The sequence below is a fragment of the Gracilinanus agilis genome, chromosome 6, assembly GCF_016433145.1.
Source record: "Gracilinanus agilis isolate LMUSP501 chromosome 6, AgileGrace, whole genome shotgun sequence".
NCBI lineage: Eukaryota > Metazoa > Chordata > Mammalia > Didelphimorphia > Didelphidae > Gracilinanus > Gracilinanus agilis.
The window spans coordinates 290,813,104-290,829,759 of NC_058135.1; the positions used below are offsets into that span (position 1 = coordinate 290,813,104).

General features: G+C 43.2%; 1 protein-coding gene across 1 annotated transcript in view; it reads left to right on the forward strand.

Annotated features, from left to right (window-relative positions):
- The window catches only part of C6H11orf80 (chromosome 6 C11orf80 homolog), an 84,891-nt gene that overhangs the window by 53,481 nt on the left and 14,754 nt on the right, over positions 1–16,656 (forward strand). The window contains exons 5-8 of the mRNA XM_044682043.1: positions 6,604–6,687; positions 7,526–7,581; positions 7,795–7,866; positions 11,995–12,189. Of these exons, the coding sequence (XP_044537978.1) occupies positions 6,604–6,687; positions 7,526–7,581; positions 7,795–7,866; positions 11,995–12,189 (407 nt within the window). The remainder of the gene's footprint in view (positions 1–6,603; positions 6,688–7,525; positions 7,582–7,794; positions 7,867–11,994; positions 12,190–16,656) is intronic.

Below are 16,656 nucleotides of genomic sequence, written 5' to 3' on the forward strand. Positions count from 1 at the left end.
GGAGGTGCCTTTCAAGCTCTGACTTTCAATGCATGACTTTCTCTTGTGGTCCACTCTGGTTTATCAGACACTCATCCATTTATGACAAGCATGACAGCCATAGTGTGTATAGGGTTGGTCAATGCAATGAAACTGAAGCCCCAGGATCTTTGTATGTCCATGTATTTGATGACCATGACTTTGTCTTTGCCCCAAAGTTGCCAAATTGCTGTTTCAAAGCCTGCTTGTCCATGTTGACATCGTGGCTGCCCATGAATAGCTCAAAGTGGTGAAGAATTAAGGAAAGGCTCTTATCTTTTATATTTAATGTTCTATAGACTAGTGCCCAGATGTTATAAGATATACTTCTTATACTTCTTCTTGTAATTGAAATATTTGGATATAACTTCATCTTCTGTAGGCTCACTGAAATCATCTTTAGGACAGCTCCATAGCAGAAAGGACAGTGGAGTGATGTGTATCAATCTTATCCAGCTTCTGCATGAGTTTCTCTTCTCCTGTAAGATCTAACAGTAAACAACAAATAGTAAAAGATTATAGAAGCCTTATATTTGACTAAATATAGGTCTAGGCTATTCAGATAAGAAATCACTATTTGGTAAAAATTGATGGGACAACTAGAAAGTAGTTTGGCAGAAACTAGGCATAGATCAATATCTTATACCATTCACCAAGACAAGATCAAAATGGATGTGTGAGGTCACAGTCTCAGGGTTGAGGAAGAGCACTAGCACACACCATTGCTTGAGGCCAAAGGGGAGCAGGGGACCCTGGCCACAATTCCAAGGCAGAATGGTGTGGCTTAGGGCGCAGGCCAGGGGAATATTTAAATACTCCTCTCTTGACATCATACCACCTTGGAAAAACTGAAAGCTTATAGATCCCCAGAGGTAGCTCTAGAGGCAGCTGTACAAAGAACCTAAAGCTTGGAACAGTGCTGCCTTTACCACAGCTACAGAGCCCAACTTTAACAGTTTTTTAAACTAAAAGAAAAGAAAAAGGCTAAAAAATGAGGCAACAACAAGAAAGATATGCAACATAGAAAGTTATTTTGGTGAGAGGAGAGACCGAAACACAAACTAAGAAGACAACAAAGTCAATACTGCTGCATCCAAAGCCTCCAAGAAAAATATGAATTGGTCCCAAGTCCAAAAATAACTAATGGAGGAGCTCAAAAAGGATTTTTAAAATCATATATGAGGGGGGCAGCTGGGTAGCTCAGTAGAGTGAGAGTCAGGCCTAGAGACGGGAGGTCCTAGGTTCAAATCTGGCCTCAGACACTTCCCAGCTGTGTGACCCTGGGCAAGTCACTTGACCCCCATTGCCCACCCTTACCAATCTTCTACCTATGAGACAATACACCGAAGTACAAGGGTTTAAATAAAAAAAAAAAATTAAAAAAAAATCATATATGAGAAGTAGAAGAAAAATTGGAAAAAGAAATAAGAATCATACAGGAAAATCATGAAAATGAGCCAACAGCTTGGTAAAGGAGGCACAACTGGGAAAAAATTTTTATAATGAAAAACTCTGACAAAGGTCTAATTTCTCAAATTTATAAGGAACTAAGTCAAATGTCCTAGAAATCAAACCATTCCCCATTTGACAAATGGTCAAGGGACATGAATAGAGAGTTTTCAGACAAAGAAATCAAAACTATTAATAATCACATGAAAAAGTGTTCTAAATCCCTCCTGATTAGAGAAATGCAAATCAAAACAACTTTGAGGTACTATCTCACACATAGCAGATTGGCCAATATGACAGTAAAGAAAAATAATAAATGTTGGAGGGGATGTGGTAAAATTGGAACACTAATGCATTACTGGTGGAGTTGTGAATTGATCCAACCATTCTGGAAGGCAATTTGGAATTATGCCCCAAGGGCTTTAGAAGACTGCCTGCCCCTTTGATCCAGCAATACCATTACTAGGTTTGTGTCTCAAAGACATAATAAAAAAGGATTGTACCAAAATACTCATAGTCACACTGTTTGTGGTGGCAAAAAATTGGAAAATGAGGGGGGTGTTCTTTGATTGGGGAATGAGCAACTTCCAGGTTAAGGTAGCTACAGAGTAGAAGAAGGGCGCTTTTCTCTCCTCACCAAACCCATACAGCATACCTCCAAAGGACAAAAAAACTAAATCCAGATGAAAGAAGGGACCCTACAATAGAGTGCAGTATCAGAGTCAGAGGCTGTGCACAGAGTTAGAGCTAGCAGGGGTGAAAAATCTAACTTCTTGGCAGCTAACTGGGATCACGAGGAGCTTGCCCCTGAGAGCAGCAAGACCTGAGACCCCAGGAGGCTAGAGAGCACAGATCTTGGGCACGGAGTGAAGCTGAGAGAGGCAGCGGACAGTGGAAGCAGCTCGGTATGCAGAGACTCAGGGGAAAACCTCAGGCAGAGGAGCAAGTGTGGGCCAATTTCTGGGCTCTGGGCAGCTGACTAGCACCATGGGGCTTGACTCTGAAAACAGCTAGACTAGAGACCCCAGGAGGCTGGGGAGCGCAGATCTTGGGTGCAGGAATGAAGCTGAGAGGGACCCCAGACAGCAGAGGCCTAGCAGACAGTGGAAGTCAGGAGACTTGCAAAGTAGCCTCAGGCAAAAACTGCTCCTTAACTCCATACAAAGAGAGTCTGCTTGCCTTACTCAGACTTCTGGCTGAGAAAGCATAATGATGCCAAGCAAGCCCCAAGAAATAACCATCAAAAAGACCAAGAAAAAAGCTCTAACACTTGATAACTTTTGCACAGAAAAAAACCCAGAAAGCAGAGGACAAACAATTAAATATATCCAAACCTTCCCAAAAAAATGAAAATTGGTCATAAGCTCTTGAAGAATTCAAATCTGAGGTCATGAGAAAGATGAAAGAGATCTGGCAAGAAAATAACAGTTTAAAAGGCAGAATTTCACAATTGGAAATTGAGGTTCAGAAATCAAATGAATTGATAAGCAAATTGAAGACCAGAAATGACCAGCTGGAGGCCATGAAGAGCCAGATAGACCAGACAGAAAAGGAAAACCAAAAGATTATAGCAGGGGTCGGCAATGTATGGCTCCGAGCCATATCTGGCTCTTTTGAGGGCCAGATATGAGTCTTTCTGCAGGAGCCATGAAGTCCATTTTTTTTCAGGCGCTGTTACAGGAGTGGCACTGTGAGCACTGTATGGCTCTCACGAAATTACATTTTAAAAAATGTGGCATTTATTGCTCTCACGGCCAAAAAGGATGCCGACCCCTGGATTATAGCCTTGATTGGGGAATGGCTGAACAAATTGTGGTATATAATGGTGATGGGATACTTTTGCTCAGTAAGGAATGATGAACTAGAGGATTTCTACATGAACTGGAAAACCTTCCATGGATTGATGTAGAGTGAAATGAGCGGAACCAAGAGAACACTGTACACCGAAAATAAAACACTGTGGAATGATCCAATGCAATGGACTTTTACTACTAATAGCAATGCAATGATCCAGGACAATCCTGAGGGACTTATGAGAAAGAATGCTCTCCACATTGAGAGAAAGAACTGGGAATAGAAATGTAGAAGAAAAACATATGACTTAGCACCTGTTTATATAGGTATAGGATTGGGGAAATTGAGGTTCAGAGAGGTAAAGTCACTTGTTCAAGGCCACACAGCTAGTTATAGAGTAACAAGGTGGGTAGGCTGTGGATTTGGTAGAGCTCCTGTAGCTTGGGCATTCCCAGAGGAGCAATGACAGACTTTTTTTGTCTTCGGGTAAATCTTGTTCTCCTTGTGTTGAAACAGTGGAGAGGGATGAGAAGAAGGGCAAGTCTAGTGTTTTTCTTCTCTGGCCATGGGCTGCCCAAGCTTGTCTATAGTTAGCGGCAGGGCAGCCAGTGCCCTTATAACAATTATAAAGATCTAGTTTACTGACTTGGTGCTGAAGGACAGCTCAGCTAATGGCTGGATAAGACTTAGGTCCTGTGCTCTCACCTTCTATTTGATGTTCTCTCCAACTGTTTTTGGGTTCCCATTAGTATAGAATTCCTAATCCAGCCCTGCATGCCCTGATGGCTACCTGCTTTCCTAGAGTCTGGTAATCAGCATAGTACCAGTGGCTGGAAGCCCTTCTGCTGAGAAAAGAACAAACCGTGCTGTTTCTTAAGTATCTGCTATGTACTCAGGAAGGAATTTTGTAGGCATCACAGGAGCAGAAAACAGTTGCTGCCCATGAGGGGTTTGTAATCTACCTGACTACTCCTTCCCTGTGAATTCTTTTATGGTGTCATCAAATCCATATACCTATCAAGCAGAGTCATTTTGAGGACCAGATTGTTTGGCACAGCGGAAACATTTCATTAGCGGCCTGTCCTCCAGTCATCTTTGTTCACAGCATATTTGTAGAATGAGACTGTAGATTGAAAAAGTGCTCCATATAGCTGTATGCGATACCTCGACATATACATGTATAACACGTAGTACTGTTTTTCAAATGTGTGTAAATATTGTTGGGATTAATAGAAATTCATTAAAAAGTGCTACTGAAATCATAGCTTTTTTTGCCAGACTTCCTCAGTTATACCGATGCTTAAAAAATGCTAATTACTAAGGGTTTTTTTTTTTACTCTAGAGAGGAGTCCTCATACTCAAAACAGTTGGAAACCACTGAGTTAGAACATTGAGAAAATAATGCACAAGGGAACCTCAAATCATTCTAAAGTCCCTGCCTGTTAGGGTGCAGATGTTAATTGTGAACCCAGCCTCTGCACCGTCTGTCTGCCGGCATCTAAAAATGATGCTCCCCTTAACAACCTGCTTTGCTACTGTGAGCACCACCACTGGGTAATTAGTACAGTGAGGGCACAGAGTACAGTCATGTGACTTGGTGCCCAGGACTAGCAGCTTTTTTTATGTATAAGAAGGGGGTGTTCCAGCTGTGCCAGAAAAGCCCAGTGCCCAGGTCCCAGCAGCAGAACACTTCTATGAAACATGCAGTGGTATTCCTTTCCTGGGGATTAGAGCTAGGGAAGAGCTGGAAAGGAAGCCCTGGTGTTACCTGGCAACATCATGGGCTTCCTTTCAAGATTTCTCCATGTATTTCCAAAGCTCCTGTGGCTCCTTCATGATAGAACCATAAGAGCACAGGTTTTATGACCTACTTAGCTACAAGATTGCTTTGGGATGTTTCTTCTTCCCCAGTGTGGGCTTTCATTCTGTTCCCTAACCCTGGCTTTCCTTTGTTGTATCACAGATTTCAAAGATGTATTTTATTTATAGCACCTGGGTCTGAATCTTCATCTAGCCAGTCAGTGCCTGGGTGATACTGGACCCACTTCTCTAGGCCTTATTTTCCTGTTCTGTAAAATTAGAGGTTGGACTAAGTGATCTTTAAGGGCTCTTTCAACACTGATTCTTCTCTATATTTTGTGCTATTTTTTTTATGTTTGAAAGGTAGAGAAATAATATAGGCCTGTTAAGTTGATGGGCTACTTTAAAACAATACCTTCAGCAGCCAGGTGGGTCTCTGGATTGAGAGCCAGGCCTGGACTTAGAAGGTTCTGGGTTCAAATGGGGCCTTAGATACTTCCTAGCTGTGTGACTCTGGGAAAATCACTTAACCCTCATTGCCTAGCCCTTACCGCTCCTCTGCCCTTGGAAATATTGCATAGTATTGACTCTAAGACAGAAGGTGAGGGTTTTTTAAAAACCAAAACGAAACATAATGCTGTAGATTCATTATATATGTATATGTATAGTACGATTGTGTTGTTGGTATGTGTGTCTGTGAATTTATTTAAAACATTTAAGTAGGGGGCAGCTGGGTAGCTCAGTGGATTGAGAGCCAGGCCTAGAGACGGGAAGTCCTAGGTTCAAATCTGGCCCCAGTCACTTCCTAGCTGTGTGACCCTGGGCAAGTCATTTAACCCCATTGCCTAGCCCTTACCGATTTTCTGCCTTGGAACTAATACACAGTATTGATTCCAAGACAGAAGGTGAGGGTTTAAAAAAAACATAAGTAGAAGGAACAGCTATGTAACATGATGGAGAGAAAGCCAGACCTGGCTTCAAGAGGTGCTGGGCTCAAATTTGACCTCATATACTTCCTAGCTGGGTGATCCTAGCCAAGTCACTTAACCCCAAATGCCTTAAAAAAATTTTTTTAAACATCATGAGTAGAATGACCTCCAATGTGAACCAAGTCAAGACTGTTGCTTCTAAGCATTGTTTTCTCTGGTCCATTATCTAATAATAATAGCTAGCATTTCTATATTACATTAAGGTTTATGGAGAGTGTTACAAATATTTCCTGATATTATTTATACAGCCAGAAGGACTATCTTCCTCAAGTATGCTTTGTTTACATACTTCCCAAGAATCGGTTTGCCTCTAATGTGCCAAGTTCAAGTTCTTCAGAAGAGGTTTTAAGCTCTCCACCCCCACTCCCATCTCCAAGGAGCTGTTAGACTCTTCCTGCCTTCTCAGTTTGACCTCGTTGATTTTAATTTTGTTTCTCTCTGAATGTTCAAATAGCTCCATGTGAAATACTCATTCTTGTCCAAGAAGTGGTACCATATTTTGGCACATTTGTGATCTGAGGCTTTGGCTCCTTGTGTGTGTGTTTTTTAACAGGTTGATGAAAAGCCCACCACTTTGATGACAGATTGTCTGGTTATAAAACAGTTTTTGCACAAAACCAGCATAGTTCACCCAAAGGTAAAGTGTTTGTGAACTTGATGTGCCCTTTCTTTTGGGCAGGAGCAGCTTGGGGTTGGGGTAGGGGCACATCATCTTTTCTGCTGGAGATGTCTATGTGGTTGAAGATAGGAGGGTCTGTCCATTTGTCTTTCAATGCTGATGCTTTATTGTGTTGAACTGGTTTGGTTTCGGTGCACTTCTAAGTCTAATGAGGAATGGAGGGGAACAAGCATTTATTTAGCACCTACTATGAGCCAAGCACTGTGTTTAGTGCTTTTTACAAATATTACCTCATTTGATCTTCATAACAATTCTGCAAGGTAAGTGCTATTGTCCTCATTTAAATTTGAGGAAACTGAGGCAGTTAAGTAACTTTCCCAAGGTTATACAGCTAGTAAGTGTCTGAGGCTATACTTGAACTGGAGACTTCCTGACTCCAAGCCTGGTGCTCCATCTCCTGTGGCCCTCCCTAGTGCCTAATAAGATGAGAGAAAGAGATCTGTGCTTCAAGACTGAGACTTTTCCTTGGGGTTCCATCTTTACTTTTGCTGTTGTCTCCCTACGTCGCCTTAGATACGTCTTTTCCTTTTGATTCCTCAGTTCTCTTTTATACCCAGACTCTAATCTAGAGAAACCACGAGAGCAAATTAGTGAATTTCTCTATTGTGCCTTGAACCGTGGACATCCAAAATATACTCTGATTCACTCAGAGAGAGAAAGCCTAATAAGGACTTTTGGAATTAGATTGGAAATGCATTGATCCGTGAGGGAAAGCTTGCTAATGGAATGGGAAATGGGAGGTGTCTGCTTGGCTTCTGGCCTTGGCTGAATACTCTAGCCACTCATCTGTTTGTAGGTCACATTTCACTTCAGCATGAAGGTGAATGGAGCCCTCTCCAAGGAAACCTTTGGGTAAGTTCCTTTCTGGCCACAAAGGTGGTACCATTTCTCATGGCCCTAACAAGTATAGTCTCTGTACTCAAAGGTGACTTAGCCCCAACATAGCCAGGGCATGGAAAGGTCCCCTAAGGTGGTATCCCAAGAGTCTCTGCTGTGAGCCAGAAAATGATGTGGGGGGGAACTGGGGTTTGAACTGTCTCTCCTTGTTGTGTCTTTCCTTCACAGGGCAGAGAAGGAGTCCATTGTGAAGCTGCCGAATGGGATTGGACTGCTCACAGATCAGCACCACTATATAAGGTGAAGGAAAAGCTGTTTCTTTCCATCCTTGTGACTTGGGAAAAAGGAAGGACTTTGGGAGATGATGGTTCAGTAAAGCAGTTTGAGTTAACGGTGTTGTAGACTTGATTCCATCATTATCTAAGGCACTGCCCTCCCTTCTACCCAGACTCCACCTGTGAGTTGGAGAATCTTAAAGATAGGCTGTGACCCCAAAGGCTTTTTTAGTTCAGCATCTCACCCCTCATCTAGATTGTATCACAGTTATCTCTACAAGGTGAGAGTTTATGTTATTCTTGAAGATATACAGCAGAGATGCTTCTGTTCTCTGGCTATAGACCTATTAGTACACAGTAGATCTCTTGTGTGAGGATTGCCGAGCTAAATTTTAAAAGGGGCATCCTATTGGTCCCAAGGTATTCATCCCCAGAACTGAAAGTCATGGACGACTTGCACTCCGATCTCTCATAGTGGAGTGTGTGCACCCACTGATAAGATCACTGCTGAGCAAGGATTGGAATCATGACATTACATGTGCCACATTCAACAGCACATTGTTTATGTGCATATGATCTTCGTGCAGTGAATCAGAGGCCCTAGAAAAGTCAGATTAATGTGTGCTCACCTTTTACCAACACTGCTCCCAGCTCTGTTCCACAGTTTCACACCAGCAGGGGTCCCAGAGCTCCAGGGTGTTGGACAGGGTACCTAGACTCTCCCCAGATTGACACAGGCTCCCAGTAATCTAGGGGAGATGGTTTTATCTCTCTGGGCTCTACTTCCCCATCGTTCAAATTAGGGGCTTGCCAGGATACTCCTGAAGGACTTATGGGAAAGAATGCTAACCACATTGAGAGAAAGAACTATAGGAGTAGAAATGCAAAAGAAGAACATATGACATCATTTATCACATGTATATATGGGTATGTGATTTGGGGTTTTGACTTTAAAAGATAGTTTGATAGCAAAAATGAATAATATGAAAATAGTGTAAGGGGAAAAAGGGTTTTTTGGGTTCAATATATTAAAAGATGGTTGCCAAAGGATTGAACCTCAATCCTCAATTAAGAATAATCTCAAGTCAAAATTGACTTTTATGGAAGTTTATTTACAATTAAGAATAGAGAGAGGAAATAAGGAAATAAGAATCTAACCCAGTAGGTAATTTACTACAATCCTCTAATTAATCCAGGTAGATCTAATTAACCCTCAGGCGAGAGTCAGAGGGCCAGAGGCCCGGAGGTGAATGGAGCAAACTTCATTCACAGAGTCTATTAAAAGAAGTTTCTTAAGAGAAGTTCAGGAAGATTCAGTCTTTAAACTCGCCATGTGGAATTCAAAAGAAGATATTTAAAGTAGTCTCACCAAGGTCTCAGCATTCCAGCCAACACTCTTCCACAAACCAGAAGAGCTCCTTCACCAGACACCCTCTTCAACTGAAGACCCTCTCACTCACTCAACTCCCTTTTTTTAAAGGGGTTACTTATGTGTCATTTCCTGTGCCTTTCCCTAGTTTGGGTGTCCAATCACAATAGATGCTTCTCATAGTACGCCTAGGGGGCGGGTCAGTTGATTCTGATTTGTCACTCACTCTAGCAAATGTGGGTTAGGACCTCCCAGAATTTGGAGGTGCTCTCACCTTTGGTGATTAAATCTAAAGATGGGCAGTGTAGACTTAATCTAATTATCACAATAGGTATCAAGGGATAACATTTGTACCACCCAGTGGAATTGCTTGTTGGCTCTGGGAGTGGGGAGGGAAAAGAGGGAAAGAAAATGAGTCATGTAAACATGGAAAAATATTTTAAAATAAAATAAAAAGGCGCTGGAGTAGGAGCTAAGAAAAAAAAAATAGCGGCTTGAACCAGATGACTACTAAGGTGCTTTCAAGTTCTTAATATTTTTAAGCATATAAAATTATTTTTCACATTAAATCAGTGCTGATCTCCTATTAGAAATATAGGAGCCATGTACTCTAAATAATAGATGCATTTCCCATAACATTTGTCTGCTTGATAACTAGAGCTGTCATCTACCCTCAAAAACTATTCAAGTGTTTTTGTTCAGTAATTCAATCATGTCTGACTCTTTGTGACCCTGTGGACCATAGAATGTTAAGCCCTTCTATCCACCACTATTTTCTGGAGTCTATTCAAGTTCATGTTCATTGCTTTCATGACCTTGTTTTTTCCATAATCCAGTGAATGTTGGCAATTTGGTCTCTAGTTCTTCTGCCTCTTCAAAAACCCAGTCTGCTCTACTGGTTCCTCAGGAGACAAGGCAGATGATTGGGCACTCTTATTTCTGAAGGATTGCCATGTTTTTTGTGTTTACAATTTATATTGTTTTGTTCATGGAATTGAAAACCCTTCAACTAGTTAAGTCAGCCTCAGAGTCAGGAAGACCTGAGTTCAGATCCTGTCTGACATGCTAGCTGAACTTGCCTGGACAAGTCAATGAATTCTTCAGTCCCTGACAATACCCTAAGATTATAAATTGAAGGGAAGCTGCTTGATCTTCACTGGTAGAGAGCAATTCCTCACAGCCCTGCCCAAAACAACAGCAAAAGGCCATTTTGATAAAGCTCACTTGAACCCAGCTTAAGGAGATTGGGGAGTCTGCCCTCACCAGGTCAGAAGACATTCTTAGTGAATGATGGCTCTCTCTGAGGCCGTTGCCTTGGGTTTCTCTGGTTCTGACTCATCTTTTGGGGTGAAGAAATACTTGTGGGCAGGTCTGGGAACTAGAGTGTCTGCATTAGACTGCAGTGGCCCTGAGTATTTAGACCTTGAGAAAGTTATCTTACTGGATTCTAGAACTTCTTGGCAGGGTGTAACTGGGTCCTTAATTAAACCAAATGCCAGAAAAGGGAACCAAGCTTCTCTTTCAACAATAACATTTGCCTTCCCAAGAACCCTCTAGACTAGGACCAATTCTCATCAGCCAGGAAAAACTAGCTGATATAGTGGATAGAGCTCTAGGCCTGGAATCAGGAAGTCCTGAGTTCAGATGTAATCTCAGCATGTATAACCCTGGGCAAGTCACTTAACCTCTATTAACCTCAGATCCCTCAATTGTAAAGTGGGGATAATAATAACACTTACCTTGCAGAGTTGTTGTCAGGATCAATGAAATATTTATAATGTACTTAGCAGGGCCCTTGGCACATAGTAGGTGCTATATATAAATTCCTATTCTTTTCCCCTCCCTTTCCAGAAACCCTTGGGATGGTCAGGTCTGAGCGAAGGATTTTCTTATCACTTAGCTGTAGCTGGCTCCAGGCAATCAGGAAGTAAATCACTCCAATGTTGAGGGGGAAATGTTTGGAGGAATCTGATTCATTGATTTAAAGAAAGGGGTTCATTGATATTTCCCTTCATAGGAAAGACTTGTTAGTGGGTGAATATCTACCTAATTTCACTCCCAAATGGATTCTTCCTGGTGAGGGAAGATGGCCTGGCTTACCCGATTATTCTTAGGAAACAGGGACTTTTTCTAGTCAAATAAACAGCATCTGGGCTGAGGGGGAGTGCTGCGTAGCCTAAATTATTTTTGGGCCTTCCCTCAGCCTGACTCTGTGGCTGGATGATGGGATCATATGTGCTCATGAAAGCCACCTTACTTAAGATTGCTTCTCCTTGAAATCATGAAGCTGGCAAGAGAGTTTTCCTTTGTAAAGGAAGCCTGCTGATTGTACAGGCAGAAATAGGGGCTGGGGTCACAGGAACTCAGAGGTGGGAGGCTGCCCAGTGCAGCCTTTACCACCCAAGAAACCTGTTTAAGTATGGATTGGTATTGCCCCACTGTGATAGTTGTGATGGCATCCCAGGTGGAACCTAGTCCTGAAAGCCAACTATGAGCAGAGAAAGTAGAGTGTGTGTGTGTGTGTGTGTGTGTGTGTGTGTGTGTATGCATATGTTCACACACTTGTGTAAGTATATGTATATGTATGTGTCCTTGTGAGTATATATGAGTGTGTGTGTATGCTTGTATGTGGATGTGTGAGTCTATGTGAGTATGTAAGTGTGAGTGAGTGTGTGTGTATCCAAGTGGTTCAAGGGGGTTTCACAAACAGAACTGGTCTCTTTTAGCCATTTCTGTAGGGGGAGAGGCCCTACAACTTGCCTTTCCTGTCTTCTGTGTCACTAGGCCAGGATCTCCTGGGGTCAAGCAAGTCTGTAGCAGAATCCACCCTGTGCTGGGGCGTCCTGTTGCCCTCTTCGTTCCTGATGAAGAAGCCTATGTGGGCTTACCTGGGGAGCTGACCCTCACTCCAGCAGCTGCTTTGTGTCCCTGTGGCCACCAGCTTTATCTCAACCAAACCAGCAGGCTCTCCACAGCCTTCATATCCTTTTAATGACACTGAGACCAAACTGTCTTTGACACTCGGTCCTCACAGGCCTGAAGAATGCAGCCAACATATGCACCTGCAGTTTCGACATTTACACAACCCAAAGACCCGGGGCTGATTCTGGTGTAATCCTTCCTCTGTGTGTGCACTGGGATAAAGAACACAGGCCTCAGTAGTAGGACTGGAAGAGTAGGACATCTCCCTTGGAGCTCTCCAACCTTCCCCTAAGACCATATAGAAATAATTTCAAAAACTTTTTTTTTCATGTCCCCCACACTTCTGGGACACAGGGAAAAGTCCTCCCATTTATACATACTTTAAGTGTGGGCCGAAAGGGTTAGCATCTCATGAACGCCCATGGCAGTAGCCATGGAAGCAGAAGGCAGAGGTTTCTTCTTTAGGATCAGCGCTCTGTGGGCAGGCCTAAGTAAGGCTGGCCAAAGGCAGCTTGAACCCCACTGTATGGCCCCCGGCTGCTGGGGAGTCGGTGCATGACTAATGCTTCTTGGGTAGTAGCTCCTTGGGCTCCTTTTGAAACAAGTGGGAAAACTGGTTTCTTAGCCAGAGGTTTAGTGAGCCAGAAGACACATCCCAAAGCAGCCTCAGTCATCCCCAGGGCAGGGCCAGTCCAGACGCATGAAGTAGCTCCACTCCGCTCATGAAGCCAAAGGCTCAGTGTGGGCAGTCAAAGGAGCGCTTTATCTTTTAGTTGAAACATTTGGTTTTTTCCAGCCATTTTTAAAGCAATGTAAATATTTCCCATTTATAGAGATTTTACCTGAGCTCTTCTCTGAATCAGAAGCATGTGCTGTGAGAGAGAAGGCTAAGGGTAGGCGCCACACCACAGAGGTGGGGTAAGCTACTTGGGTGCCCTGAATTTCCCCCACTGATGTTTTCAGGGAAGGACTTCTATTTAAGGTTTTGAGAATATCTTCACAAACAGCTTTTTCTTGGGTAGAAAGTTAAAGCAAGGTTGCCAGCCATGAGGAACCGCGAGGTCATAGAGGAGGCAAGCTCTTCTGGAGGCTCAGTTTCCCAATCTTTAAAATAGGAATAATACATGCAGGGCATTCCTCACATGGTTATTAGGAGTCATTGGTGTGCTTTGCAAATCCTAAAGTATTAATGCAAGTTATTAATTTTATTACAGTAAGAGGGTTGGACTTGATTTTTCCAGGGTTCATTCCAGTTCTCACATTAAGTAATTGTATGAGCTTGTGTATGCAAAGGCTCTGAGAAAAGAAGTGAGCCAATCCCACCTGGGGTGAAGCTAGTGATATACCACTAAATGCTTAATAACCAGCTCCCCCAAATGCATCTATTATTTAGTTTAACATGCGTTACTTTTTTTAAAAAACCCTTACCCTCTGTCTTAAAATCAGTACTGTGTATTGGCTCCAAGGCAGAATAGTAAGGGCTAGGCAGTGGGGGTTAAGTGACTTGCCCAGGGTCACACACCTAGGAAGTATTCTGAGACCAAGGACCTCCTGTCTCTAGGCCTGGATCTCTATCCACTAAGCCCCTTAATATGTATTACTGATATTGTCTCTGTCACTTAAATCTAGACAGTCAGTCTAGCCCGATTTGTACTTCTGAAGTATACATTCTCATACTGAATATTTAACAATCAGCTTTCTCCATGGTATAATTTAGAGAGTTCCATCATCCCTGGCAGGCAGGTTTGCCCAAATGAAGCAGAGAATACGAACCAGGGTGTAACAGAGAATGAGGGCACCTGGGAGGGAAAGGGAGGAACATTTTAAAAAGCATGCAGGAGGAATTTTGATTTGATTTAGAAGGCAACTGGCTGGCCCAGTAGATTTCAGAGCAAGAAAATGATGTTAAAATTATACTGTCGGTTTAGAAAAAAAGATTCTTGTTCTCTGTGGCCTGGATTAGGTGAACAGCAGGACAAGAGAGACTGACTGACAGCCTGTGGTCATAGTCCAGGGCCCAGGGCTAGAACAGGATCCTGAGCAGTAGACAAGCAAGAAGCAGGCCGCCATCTGCATGGATCTCCTGAAGGTTGGCTTACAGAAGAAGGGCATGGCCAACTGCTGCTATTGCCCAGCAGCCACTGGGGTCCTCAGAGGCAGATTAGGAAGGGATGAACCTTGGGAGAATGCTTCCTTTTCAGGGTTCTTGGGCCATCTGAGTGCCAACTTGGGCCATCCTGTAAAGGGATGCCAGAAACAAGAGGAGAGAAGAGGTCAAGGTCTTCAGGGAGGGTTTCAGTACCTGAGGAAGCTTACAGAATTAAAAATGAACGTAAAATAGGACAGCTAAGATAAAATGGGAACAGACACTAGATAGTTAGGGAAGCCTGGGGAGTAAATGCTCCAAAGCAGTGGGGAGGAGCTGGCTATATTTGGCTATGAAGGCGGTTCCTCCACATTTCCAAATGGAGAAGGCAAAAGGGAAACACTTTGAGTTACAAAGTAGTCTTACATTGTCATACAGAAGAAAGCCTCTTCTCTCTCTTTAACCATTTTCCCTGAGACTGAGCTCCAGGAAGAATCTATTCAAAGGGTCTTTGGATGAGTGTCTTTGAGGAGCATGAGGACTAAGGTTATCAGCTTCTGTCTTACAAGACACATGTTTGCCGTGTTACTCAGTTCAGCTAGGCAGCCAGTAATGTCCCAGGCACTGAGGGGATTTCCAGAGGGGTCAGGAGGCTTTTGCCCAGCTAGGACTTAGAGGATACACAAGCTCATGGGGCTAATGTGCCCCTTCAACTGTCAGCTGTCTTAAGAGAAAGTCTTTGGCAGGTGTATTTTACGCTGGTTAAAGTGGGAGTGGTGGACTTTAAGTGCCAGCTGGGTGAGGCATACATTTGTCATTCTTTTGTGAAAGTTTATGAAGTAGGCAGGTACTATTACCCAGAAGAAGGCTGGCTACTTGAGTAGAGAGGTCTGGGCTGGAAGCAGAACCTGGAAAGAGAGCATCTTTGTTCTTGGAAAATGCATGGCCTTTCTCCCAGCTCTTGGGAAACAGGTTGGTGTGGTGGGGCAGGTATGCTTTCTGGTATTGGGCTGTTTACTCCCTCTGTGCTCAGACTCGAACCACATCACTCAGAGAGCTGTTTAGAAATCTTGGGAGTCTAGACTAGCCTGTGTCTCAAGGTACAAAAAACTAATACTTCTCAGAATTTCTGGGTCACTAGGTTCTTTTAGAAGTCACTGAGCAGGCCTAGAGACAGGAGGTCCTAGGTTCAAAACCAGCCTCAAGACACTTCCCAGCTGTGTGACCCTGGGCAAGTCACTTGACCCCCATTGCCCACCCTTACTTACCACTCTTCTGCCTTGGAGCCAATACATAGAAGTTAAGGGTTTTTAAAAAAAAAAAAGAAGTCATTGAGGGGCATACAAGTGGTTAAGTGAATTGAGAGCCAGACTTGGAGATGGGACATCCTGGATTCAAATCTGACATCAGACACTTCCTAGCTGTGTGACCCTTCACAGAAAGAAGTATTCCCGGGTCTTGTTATATGGAGGGGATTCATGGTTTTCAAAAGCCAAGTTGCCAGAGTACAAGCTTTGTGGGGTCCCACCAAGTAGGAAAGCTTTGAGTATGGTCTTTTGTCCAAGGATGAGGTTTACTTGTCTACTACAAGTTTGCCCACAGAATCCTGAGAGAATCGTGTATCCATTGCAATCTCAAGTAGCTTCTTCCATGTCACAAAGGGCTAATGGCCCAAGTTTGTGAACATCCACACCAGTGGGATGATGGATCTTTGGACCATGAGGGCAGGTCACTGTTTTAATGGCCTTGGTAGCACAATTTAGACAGGTTTTTTAGCCTTTCCAGGCTAGACTTCTCAAGGAAACACCACTCCCCGTGTCTATCGTTTTCCACAGATATGCCAGTATAGAAGAGATGGGATCCCCACATTTTCCTTTACTGCCTTGCTCTCTCTCTCATTGAGACCTTCCCATCCTTAGGTCTTTTTACTACCCTGAATCACTTTTACAGATGTGGCTTTGTAATGAGAGGTCACTGTCACTGAATTGCCTGTCCCCGAGGTTGTTTGCAGTTTTCATGACTAAGTCCAATGGCCTTTTCTCCTGGGATGAGGGAAAGTGCCCTCGTCTCTAACAACTACCTCCCGCTAACCTGGCCTACGTTTTCATTTTTATCACTGACTGGTGGCCAAGCATGATAACCCTCAAAGGAAACATCTTTCTCTAAGTTCATTCTTAGAAAATATGAGAGACTGATAAGAGAAGATTCATAATCCTTTTAGTCCTTCTTCCCATCCCCTAGAGGAGATGTCAGGGTCTCAGTGACTTAGCTCACTCTAAGCCCCAAACAAAGTCCTGAGGGTATTTGGGAGGCTGCAGCTTCCCAGTAGTTGGAGAAAGGCCTAGTGCTGAGTGAAACCACTTTACCTAGAGTTATAGAACCACAGAATGTCAGCACTAGAGGGAAGTCCAGAACAAAGACTGTCAGCTGAAAGGGAC